We start from the raw sequence: 11,929 nt of genomic DNA, 5'->3' as shown, positions 1-11,929 counted from the left end.
CAAATCTGGTGCAGGATCGATGTCCTAGTCCCGTCAAACGTTCCAGCGACATTGTAGAAAGTAAATAGTTTTGGATTAATTTGATAGATAGTCAAAACCAGACGCAAGGCCATACTGAGGATAGGATGCAGGTCCAGCAGATTCCCCTTGTAGACGTGGTCGAGCATCGCAAGAGGCGAGGACGATACATTGGCATTCATTTTAATATGTTTCAAGGTTCATTAATATGAAATCCCATCCGGGTCAAAAAGCATGCATTTCAAATATTCTGTACACATGTTGATTTGGACCAATCAGAAGACATAAAATACCACGTCTTCTAAATAAATGTAAATGAAATACGCATTTTCTACGTAGGTGCTGGTCAGTTTACCAAATGCCAAGTCCATATACCGCCACTGATTGGGCGGGAATGGCAGCTATATGGCGACTTTTAATTGGATAATTTATTACACATACTATTTTCTTTAAATTCATGGGTTCTCATTTCATTTGCAGTGATCTGATTGGCCAAATGACTATGTGTAATAATTAGAATTACACCACGAACTAAAGTCAAACGTGTACTAAATATTTGAAACATGTACTAAATAACGCATTTTTGACCCACATGGTTTTACATACATTGAAACACACATCCCTATGCGTGTGAGACACCTATACATGTATTCCCCTCAGGTTTGCAGCGCTGACGGCAAGCGAAAGCAAACTTTGATTGTAGTGTGTCGAAATTAGGTCATTTTTAGATGGCTTATCGTGAGTTACTTGATTACACAGCACATACTTTTTTTTTATAGTAACTGAGCCATGACAACAAGGGCCCCCTTGCTGCCTCGGGGCCCCATGCAATTGCATGGGTTGCATGTGCCTAAACAGCTACTGATCTCCATACAGTACTACTGTACTTGTCTGCGCTTCAAGTCACTGTACTTTACAATATTATAGTGCCATCTAGTGGTCTGTTTTTAATCATGCTTAACCATACTCCTTGCTTTACCTTGCTTGCACAATATCTGCCACTGTGAGCTTTTATAATAGTACTCCCCTACTTAAATGTAAAATAAATATGAACATTTAAATTGGGGGTCGCTTTTTCCATCTCAAAAAGACGAGATGCCTATTAGGTATACCCAAATTAACCTTGAATGGTGCACTAAAGAACAAATGACTCATGCCTTGTCTTGATGTTAAGAATTCTCAGAAGTTCTTAAAAAAAAGTTGATCTGCATTCTCAATTGTTTCTCTTTTACCCCTGGTCACCCTCACTCTCACGGCTTTGGTAGAAAAATGGATACCAGGGTGCTCCTCTCTTGTGATTGTTCTTTGGTCCCACACATGTTGGCCAGGGGGACAGGCTCACTCTTCTGTTCAGTCACATAGAAAGGGCAGACCTTCAGATGCTCAGACATGGAGGGAATGTCATCAAAGCACCAGCTGTCTACAGTGGAAAATAGACAACTGAACTGCCAGACCTGTGTGAGTGAGAGAGAGAGAGAGAGAGAGAGAGAGAGAGAGAGAGAGAGAGAGAGAGAGATGACGGTACTGTCAGAACATTCTTGGACTTTTGTAGAGAATTGAAATTGCTGACACTACAACTATAACATGCTGTTTTACAGAAGTAGATTTTGAAATTAAATCAAGTTTGAAGGCGCTACAAATATCACAGTGAAAATATGCTGAATATACATCCGTGTATCGCTTACCTTCTTCCTTGCTCTCCAGGAAGATCCCCCATGTGAGTATGTTTTCTTTTCCCATTTCAGACTGACCATACCTCGCTCCTGAAGCAGTGTGGAACAGACTTCCCTCATGTACTGAGAGACCTGGGCTAGCTGGGACAAAGCCAAGCTATCCAAAAACCCAGCGATATGCTGCAGCATCTCAAAGGGCAGGCTGCTCAGGGAGTCCAGGTTTCTTGCACGTTTTCTGAGGGCGGGATTAGTTTTCACACCCTCAAAGAGTAAAGAGGAAACCTCTGGCTTGAGGGTGAAGGTGCTGAGTTCCTGACTGTAGGTAATTTTAGCCTTCTGTCTGGCAGGACAGAACTTCCTTTGGCTGTAGGTGCACCCGAGGTAGGACAGAGGGCAACGCTGCTCGAACCAGCCGCTCAGACTAGACTGGATATCCGCATGGACGTTCTTGAAGTGTGAAGCAAACTCGTCGCGTCTGAAGAAGTGGTGACAAAACAAGGTGAACACGGAGCTGACTTTGTTGTGCCTGTTAGTCACGCTTTCAGGTTGAAGATGAAAACTGAGGAACGGACTCCGGTCTGCTGTAATGTCAGCCAATGAAGAATCTGGCTTAAACGGTGTTGATTCAAATGAATACGTCTGTGTCCCAAAGTCTACAGTCACCCCATCACTTCCCATGGTCTCTGAGATGACATGACCTTTTAATTCTCTTTCTAATGAACAAAGTAAGGAAGCCCTAATCTCATCCCATGTTGGTATTTCATCATCAGTGACACCTAAATCAGATGTGTCGACTGCCTTGTGTTCTTTCTTCATTGAAGACATCCCACCGCATGACCTTTTGGCACGGTAACTTTTGGGAACCTTAAATGTTTGGACACTCTTGAGTTCCATTGGTTCTATGCTTCCGTAAACAAAGTCTCTGTCTTTTGGGGTACAGGCATCAATCTGGCCAAAGTTAATCAGCATGCTGCCATTGTGCAACAGATACATGTTGTATTCCATTGGGGTGACCTGTTTGCTTAGCCTTTCCAGAACCCCATCCTGCCAAGGTGCTTGACCTGTCTTATCAAGATGTCTTTCAGCTTCAGCCTCCCCGTTTTTATCATTCTGAGGCTCCTCCTGCTGTTCTTTACTGCAGGATGTAGCCTGCTCTTCTTCTTTACCCTCTGTGTGTCCCTGTTTCTTTAAAGCCTTTTCAGTGTGTTTGCAGCTGCTCTTCTCCTTGCTAAACATATTCTCCCAGATGTCATACCTTTCAAAGTCCGCCACATTTGTGTCCTTTGCCAAAGCTTCACGCTCAGCTTGGGTCAGTTCAATAACTTCTTCCCTACTAAATACCGTCCCTGCGGAATCTATAAAGATGTTGCCTCCTGAAGCAGTGGCTTGACCAGAGCATCCAGCTCCTAGTTCTGCCCCTTCCGATCCTAGTTCTGAAGCTCTATTTCTAACTTCAGGGACTTGTTCTGTCAACTCAGGAAAGAGGGATCTCATTTTTAAAGAATTTAATAGGACTCTTTGGTCTCTGAGAGCCATGGACAGGTCTAAATTCTCCTCTGAGTATGGTTCTTTCATTACATTCTCGTTGAGAACGGTCTCTGTTTCTATCAGAGGCCAGCGGTTCCATTCCATGGAGCAGCTCACAGTGCTTGCTGGACAGACCTCCAGATGCTTAGCGAGTTTGAAACGGAGCATTGAGAACGGGCAGCCATATTCAGCATTGAGGCAGGGGACCTTTTCGTGCGGACACAGCAGTTTGTGTTCTTCCTCCTTGCACATATGGAAAACCGCTCCACAGTGAAGCCGACAGTTTATCACCACGCAGGAGACTGATATATCTATTGGGGCTTTGCAGCGAAGGCTAAAGCATTTTTCACAGTGCTTGTGTTGGCCAGGTCTTTTGTTTTTTCCCTAAAGAAGTCAGCAAAAAAGATATAAATATGTAAAAGCTCTAATTAAAAATAAATAAATCTCCACTATTTGTCAATGGAGACAGGAGACAGGAGACTTACCATTGCTACACCAACTGGATTCCTGTGAGCATACAAAAAGGTTACAAGAGCATTCCAAAGAGTAAAAGCTATCACTGAAAAGAAGAAAAAGAAGAAAAGACACTTAACCGATGAATCTCTGGAGTCTTTAGACTTGTCAATGTCAGTGGCTGTAAAGCTGCATTTAGAAATGATTTGCATCCTAATAATAACAAAATGCCTCTATACTTTAAAGGCCCTATTACGACTGCCACTGGTATTCATGTCTTAACATGTTAAAGATGCTAACTTGCAAAAGTAACACACCAGTTTTAAAAGTTTTTGGTCTGTTGATGACAGACCCAGAGCAGACTTAGAAGGATACAGGAAGCTGCTACCTCCACACACATTGGACTATCTTTCAAGGATCCCTTACTGTTAAGTACTGCAAGCATTTATACCCATACTGCAGTTCAGACATTTTGGAAATGCATAATGACATCATTGCATTGCCATACAACAATGCCTGTCCACAAACTCTGCCAAACACTCTGCTCACAGCAGTCTCTCTCGCCTTTAAATATCAACCAATGACAATCGCATAGATTCTCAGCGTTTAATGGTTACTTAAGGTTTCATGATGACCTTTGAAAAAGTACATCCCAATTTCACAGTTACACAACCCTTTATAGGTCATGTTATTACAGCTGCAATGAAGTTCATAGTTAGGCATTAAGCATTCAGTTTTATCATTTGACTATTAAGAAGCTGTTACAATAAAATAACAATAAAACAGAGGCCTTCATGCAAAACATTTTACTTAAAGCAACAGAGATTATGGTTTTGGTTCAAGTTTTCAATAGGTTGTTGCAAAAACAACTGTCTTTGAGAGTAAGAAGTGGCATAAGGGTCTTGATTTAGTGGCACATAACACGATTAAAATGTCATTCTTACCTCTGCAAATGTTAAGAGAGTCTCAGTCCTGTGCTGTACAGTAGTTGAAAAGTTGCCTTGCTGTTGAAATGTCTGTAGTGTTCACGATGTTAAAAATAAACCAGTGCACATGCAATCAGACTGTGGTAATGTGACTGTGATCGACCAGCTCATGTTACCAGACCAAAGATTGCTGTGCATTATTGGTTGTGGTTTACAAGTTTGTTTCAAGGCGTTATGAGCACTGGTATTAATTCAAACTAGATTCTTCACCTTATATTTAATAATACAATAATTTGCAATGTATGCTATATGTTTTTTTTTTTAAAAGTCAGCAACAGTCACATGTTTAAGTTTGTGTCTTATACAGATTATTATTATATATTTCTTAGCAGACGCCCTTATCCAGGATGGCTTACAGTTGTTACAAAGTATCACAGTACAATGTATCACATTATAAAATATCATATTATAGAATATTACATTACAGAATATCACATTACAGGTAAGAGCAGTTATAAAGTACAGTAAAATCAGTAGAAAATAAGATAAAATTCAAATAAGAGCAAAATAAAGAATACAGTAAGTAATTACATTTAAGATCGAGTTCAACTAAGAGCAGTTAAACCTATAGTAAAAATACATTACATCATCTGCTAGGGGGACCTATTACAATATGTACAGTATATGCATTAGAATTAACAGAAGTTCAGTGGTATATCAAATGAGCTATTTTAGCTAATTTTAAAAGTTTAAATGAGGATTAAAGTGTGTGTAGTACTGTTATGTGGCCCTCCATTTTGTTTAATGAAGGCCACTTTTGTTGAGAATTTTGTAAAATGTTTTGCTTTCTAGTGTACAGTACCAGCGTTACCGGTCTATGCTATGATGTAATAAAGGTGAAAAGCCTATGCTTTGAGCAGTGCGTCAAATGCAGCCACGAGTTGATTCTCTGTGGCAAGAGCAGCCGCCCCCACCTCCTTCCGCCCCCCCTCAGTGTGCCCTGAATGATTTTTTTCAATGAGGTTGGTATCTTACTTTCAGTCAGCTCATTTCATTGCTGTTGTCATGGTCTGAGCTTGCGCTGTGATTCATCTTACTGCTGCCCTATGTTTTAACGTCAATTGGTCACCAGAGTACCATCAGCATATCTTTTGGTTTGAGAACTACTTACTAGGAGAAAGAAATATATATGCTTACTGCTTTAATCCAGTAAACGCATGATACATGTGATATTTAGAGTGCATTAGCAGATTGCTAATGCCAAAGCACACACACACATTAGACTGACATTCTTTGAATGGTTTAACTCCAGTTTTAATGGGTGCCATCCTGTTCTCAGAGTGCTTACGACCATGTTATTATGTATTTTACGGTAAAATAATTAAGAATTTGGTAACACGAGCTGCTCTTAAAGTGGCACAGTCACGTTACCCCTATCTGCTTGTGCCCAGGTCTATTTTTAACATGAACATCCACAAACACATGCACATCCGCAAGACCTCTTCAGAACAGGACCTAGATTTACACTTAAACAGGTAAGAATAATGTTGCTACAGTATTATGCTTCTTTAAATACATGTTTGCTTCATTAGCAAATCTCAAACAGAAAAAAAAAACAACACAATACCGGTTTCAATGCAAAAGGAATTAAGCATGAGAAGAAGTAAGGTCACATTCTCTGAGAGTAAAATCATGTTAAACAGAGTGACAGGAAGAAGAAACAGCCTAGCTGCATGAGCAGCTGTTACATCAGTGTTCTGAGTGGATTCTTGCTCATTGTATTCTGTTAATTGATTTATTTCACTCTGAAGAGTTTAAACTAGGCTCCCTGCAGCACTGGTACAATCCATGTTTCATACATGTTGATTTGTAATAATACAAATCAACAAACATGTGCATCCACAAGATCAGCATTGTGCCACTATTGCATGGAGTGCTTCCATTTTAAAATCCAGAGGTTTTACCTTAAATTGCAAACAAAGGAAACAGTTCAAACTTCAATGCCTAATCTACCGTTAGTTGAAACTGGAAGTTCAGGATTATGAAAATTAGACATTTGGTTGAGCTATTCCAAGACCAGAAGGAATAAAACATATAAGAATATAACTTTGAACTGATTGACATTTAATAGAAAAACTGTTGTGAGTATTTTATTATTTTACTATGGAGTTAAGAACACAAATCTTTGAGAAAAAATTGACTACTTGATATCTTGACTATTTGTACAGTGTTTATTTGTTTACTTACCCTTTATTATAAAGTGCTGTATAATGTAATTTTTATCAGTAAATTACCAGTAATTTAATTGGTATAAAGGAATTTTAATTAAGTGCAATGTACTGTATTTACCTTTTTTTCAATACCTCAGTGGCAGTGCTTCTGTGGGTAATATGAGGTAGGAAAATAGATTAAAAAACCTATGCGAGAACATCTAAAATACTCTGTCAAGCTGCATGTGTAGTAATTAAATGGTTATAACTTTACAACAACCTGTTTATGAGACGTAAAACCGAGGTCCTATTGTAAGTGACCTGCAGCAGTAGTCGTTGGTCATTCTTAATTCCTCCCCAAGTCTCAGTAAGTCGCTTTAGATAAAAGCGTCTGCTAAATGACTAAATAATAATAAGCATTATGAGTGGTTCTGAGTTCTGCTGCTCCAGCATTGATTAACTAAAATCATTTTTTTCTCTCTGTATCAAAATCTTCCTGGTGCTATCAGTGCTTGTAGTCCTAGTTGTCTGCTTCTTTTGGGAACTTCCTGATTCAAAAGAAATCACACAATATGGTTTCAGCTCTGCTGGTCTATAGTAATAGTATGAAAAGCTGAAGCTTTGTAGGTAGTGAACATACAAAGAGTACAGAGTCACATTCATTTTCAACAATGTATTACAAAATAATTTAAAAACGATTGTCCAATACAAGTTCATGGTTTTTAGAGATCATTTAAAATATGATTCATTTCAGTTAATTTCATCTTGTATCTTTACAGACTCAAGGACATTCACGTGGTGCAGCAATGGTATGTATTCTGTTTCCTTCTGACAACTGAAATTATAATTAGTTATGTAAATTAGGAGTGACAGTAACATTTTTAGACTGCCAATATAAGGCTATTAAATGTTCTCTCTAAATAGCAGCTGGACACTAGGCTTATTTCTTTTTTAGTTTCAATTCTTTTTTGTAATCTGCCTTTTCATTTTGATTAATAAGAGCCTTCATTTCTTGCTGAATCGTGTTTAGGGAAGAAACAAAAGACCCCCCATTGGCCAACACAGACACTGTGAAAAATGCTTCAGCCGTCGATGCCAGGCCCCTATAGATATATCAGTCTCCTGTATGGTGATAAACTGTCGGCTTCACTGTGGAGCGGTTTTCCATATGTGCAAGGAGGAAGAACACAAACTGCTGTGCCCGCACGAAAAGGTCCCCTGCCTTAATGCTGAATATGGCTGCCCGTTCTCAATGCTCCGTTTCAAACTCGCTAAGCATCTGGAGGTCTGTCCAGCAAGCACTGTGAGCTGCTCCATGGAATGGAACCGCTGGCCTCTGATAGAAAAAGAGACCGTTCTCAACGAGAATGTAATGAAAGAACCATACTCAGAGGAGAATTTAGACCTGTCCATGACTCTAAGAGACCAAAGAACTCTATTCAACTCCTTAAAACTGGGACCTCTCTTTCCCGAGTTGATGGAACAACTAGAAGCCCCTGAAGTTGTAGATAAAAGTTTCGGACTAGAAGCTGAAGGGGCAGTGGGTGGAGAATGCCCTGATATGTCATTTTCTGCTCATGCCAGTGACTTCACAGATCCCAAGGGGAGGGTATTTAGTGGGGAAGAAGTTCCTGAGATGACCCAAGCTGAGCAAGAAGCTTTGGCAAATGACAAAAGTGTGGCAAACTTGGGCAAGTACAATGCTTGGGAAAGCATGTTTAGCAAGGAGAAGCACAGCTGCAAGCACGCTGAAAACTCTGCAGAGACACAGGAGACAACCAGCAGCCAGAAGAATGGAAACAAAAAGGCTAATGCTGAGGAACATTTAAATCATGATAAATCTGGTCTGGCACCTTGGCAGGATGGAGTTTTGGAGAGACTGAGCAGCGAGGTCGCTTCAAAGGACTTCAACATGTATCTGGTGCACCATGGAAGAATGCTAATTCGCTTTGGACAGATTAGTGCCTGTACCCCAAGAGAGAAAGACTTTGTATATGGAAGCCTGGAACCCATACCTGTCCAGACTCTCCATTCATTTAAGGTTCCCACCAGCTACCGGGCCATAAGGAATCGCGTTGGGGATTCAATAAAAGAAAAGAAAGAAGAAAGCAAGGGGATAGACACCTCTGATTTAGGTGTCTCGGATGATGATATACCAAAATGTGATGTGGTTATGGCTACATTGGTTTGCTCATTGGAAAAAGAATTAAAAGGCAAATTCATCTCGGAAACCTTATCAGATGATGGAATAAGTATAAACATTGGGACACAGACCTATTTATTTGAATCCACACCATTTAAGACCAGTGCTTCATTGGCTGACGTTACAGCAGAAAGCAACCCGTGCCTCAAGTTTCATCTTCAAGCTGAGAGCGTGACTACGAGGCACAACAAATCCTGCTCCGCGTTCACTTTCTTGTGCCACCACTTCTTCAGACGCGACGAGTTTGCTTCACACTTCAAGAACGTCCATGCGGATATCCAGTCTAGTCTGAGCGGCTGGTTCGAGCAGCGTTGCCCTCTGTCCTACCTCGGGTGCACCTACAGCCAAAGGAAGTTCCGTCCTGCCAGACAGAAGGCTAAAGTTACCTACAGTCAGGAACTCAGCACATTCACCATCAAGCCAGAGGTTTCCCCTTTACTCTTCGAGAGTGTGAAAACTAATCCTGCAAGAAAGTCTCTGAGCAGCCTGCCCTTTGAGATGCTGCAGCACATTGCTGGGTTTTTGGATAGCTTGGCTTTGTCCCAGCTAGCCCAGGTCTCTCCGTACATGAGGGAAGTCTGTTCCACACTGCTTCAGGAGCGAGGTATGGTCAGTCTGAAATGGGAAAAGAAAACATACTCACACGGAGGATCTTCCTGGAGAGCAAGGAAGAAGGTAAGCGATAGACCATGTGCATATGTCAGCACATTGTCAATGTGATGCTTGTAGTAGATAGAACTCATGATTTAACTATGTCTGTAAAATTATAGTTTCTGTTAAATATCAGCATATTGAACATTATTCGGAATGTTATTTAAAATAGCCCCAACAACTTGATTAGATTCAAAATACATTTGGGAATTTAAATAACATTTTAATAAAACTTCCTCAATGTGTTCACCCACGAAAGGTGAAAGGTTTTACCAATTATGCCTTGGTTAAAATGAATGATGTAATGCACAGGACACCATGGTGGTTGAGGTCAGTGGACAGGCCGAGCCGTCATGCACAGTTGTCATTCCAGTCTTGCCTGTCTTCCCTGGGTCAGCTGGGTCAGATTTTTCACAGTAGGATGTTGAACTGTGTTTTTAAATTACTGTCAGTATTGGCACTAGACTGCAGAGAGCAATTAAATTGCCATCATAACTGCACTTACTGATTTTAACTGGAAATGAATGCTTGTATTCAGTGGTATCAACGCTACAGCAAAACTGTGAACTGTGTTCAGACAGTACCCTCATCTCTCTCTCTCTCTCTCTCTCTCTCTCTCTCTCTCTCTCTCTCTCTCTCGCTCACACACACAGGTCTGGCAGTTCAGTTGTCTATTTTCCACTGTAGACAGCTGGTGCTTTGATGACATTCCCTCCATGTCTGAGCACCTGAAGGTCTGCCCTTTCTATGTGACTGAACAGAAGAGTGAGCCTGTCCCCCTGGCCAGCATGTGTGGGACCAAAGAACAATCACAAGAGAGGAGCACCCTGGTATCCATGTTTCTACCAAAGCCGTGAGAGCGAGGGTGACCAGGGGTAAAGGAGGGGATCGTTCCCACTCAACTTCAGTGCTGTTATTTGATGTCTGTTTTATTAATGAAATAGAGTTTGCTATTCAGTTCTATTCAACATTTTGATGAATATCAAATTCAGTAAGCAAATTGTGTGGTACAGATTTGTGAATAGGGCCCAGTATGACAGATGAAGCTATTGTTGTGGTTGTTGTTTCTTTAAGATGAGATTGAAATTTCTTACGAGAAACAATACTCACTATGACGTTTATTCCCCTAACATCTGCCAATTTTGCAAAAACTGTTGAAAATCAATTGTGTATACATGTAAATGAACATGTAAAGCAGCATGCAGACAAAAGCATAGAGAAACAGAAAGGAATATGATACAAGTATGAAACTATCATGTTTGGAATTACCCAGGCACTGCCAGGTGTCTATGGAAAATGCAGACAAAATGCAAAAAGATTACATACCAGCACTGTACTTTATTTTTGTGAACGCACCTCTTTGCTTTATATGAAGGGTTCTTCTGTGCTACTGCAAATTGTGGCACATAATTATTTTTTATTTGTAACACTATGATTTACAGTTTTGATGCAGTTCCTACTTGCATCCACAAGAGGGGGACACGCTACAGTATTGCCTAATCACTACAAAGGAATTGGAAAGGATCACCAGAACATTCTTAACAGATGTGGAAGAAGATGTATTTCATTTATATATAAATACAGTTCAAAAACGGTTCTAGACTATCTGACTTCTTTACCAGTAGTCTAATGAGTATTAAAACGTATTTAATGTATATCTGTCTATTAAAATGTGTTATTCAGTCAATAACAGAAGAAGCCAAATTAGTTGTACCATCTTATTTGAAATGTGTCTTTACAACACATCAGTGGCAGAACTGAAGTGGAGTCATGATATGAGAGCGGTGAAGACAATGCAGGGTGCCATAAAGCTGGTTACAGTAGACGGATGCATGCTTCCTAATAGTAATCCAGCTGCAGAAAATATCTGAACCAAGTGGGGGAGCCATTGTCCTGTCAAATCTATGTGTGGTGTGGTTCAAACTACCAAACATTATTGGCAATTTTCTTTTTACTTCTTTTCATTTTTTTTTATTTTGTATGAATGTTTCATCAATGTTGCATGACATTGATTAATGGAGATAAAGAGGTGAGTGAAATAGTTTAACTATACCAATAAGGATTAATGTCATTAGAATATCCCTACATGTATTAATGTAATCTATAATGACAATTAGGTCCCTGGTTCAAATCCCACCTAGGCCACTGACTCATTGTGTGACCCTGGGCAAGTGACTTAACCTCCTTGTGCTCTGTCTTTCAGGTGAGACGTAGTTGTAAGTGACTCTGCAGCTGATGCATAGTTCACACATCCTAGTCTCTGTAAGT

The 11,929-nt window shown here is 40.2% G+C and overlaps 2 protein-coding genes across 2 annotated transcripts; one reads left to right on the top strand and one right to left on the bottom strand.

The window, feature by feature from the left end:
* Nucleotides 1-1,268: 1,268 nt before the first annotated feature.
* On the bottom strand, nt 1,269-3,770 carry LOC117972709 (F-box only protein 40-like). Its single transcript, XM_059029615.1, has 3 exons — nt 3,704-3,770; nt 1,704-3,602; nt 1,269-1,472 (listed from the first exon to the last, which is right to left on the bottom strand). Exons 1-3 carry the CDS (start codon nt 3,704-3,706, stop codon nt 1,269-1,271), a joined length of 2,106 nt encoding a protein of 701 aa, XP_058885598.1. The 5' UTR covers nt 3,707-3,770.
* Nucleotides 3,771-6,075: 2,305 nt separating this feature from the next.
* Nucleotides 6,076-11,258, top strand: LOC117405530 (F-box only protein 40-like). Its single transcript, XM_034008647.3, has 4 exons — nt 6,076-6,132; nt 7,587-7,616; nt 7,838-9,685; nt 10,315-11,258. Exons 2-4 carry the CDS (start codon nt 7,614-7,616, stop codon nt 10,516-10,518), a joined length of 2,055 nt encoding a protein of 684 aa, XP_033864538.2. The 5' UTR covers nt 6,076-6,132; nt 7,587-7,613; the 3' UTR covers nt 10,519-11,258.
* The last annotated feature ends 671 nt before the right edge of the window (nt 11,259-11,929 follow it).

This window comes from Acipenser ruthenus, chromosome 8 (genome assembly GCF_902713425.1).
Source record: "Acipenser ruthenus chromosome 8, fAciRut3.2 maternal haplotype, whole genome shotgun sequence".
NCBI classification, from domain to species: Eukaryota; Metazoa; Chordata; class Actinopteri; order Acipenseriformes; family Acipenseridae; genus Acipenser; species Acipenser ruthenus.
The sequence above is the reverse complement of the archived record's forward strand: the minus strand, read 5'-3'. Positions and strand labels throughout refer to the sequence as shown.

Coding starts and splice junctions, on each gene's coding strand:
- LOC117972709 (XM_059029615.1), bottom strand. Junction 1,473..1,703: donor CCTGGAGAGCAAGGAAGAAG/GTAAGCGATACA, acceptor TCACTCACACAG/GTCTGGCAGTTCAGTTGTCT.
- LOC117405530 (XM_034008647.3), top strand. Junction 9,686..10,314: donor CCTGGAGAGCAAGGAAGAAG/GTAAGCGATAGA, acceptor TCACACACACAG/GTCTGGCAGTTCAGTTGTCT.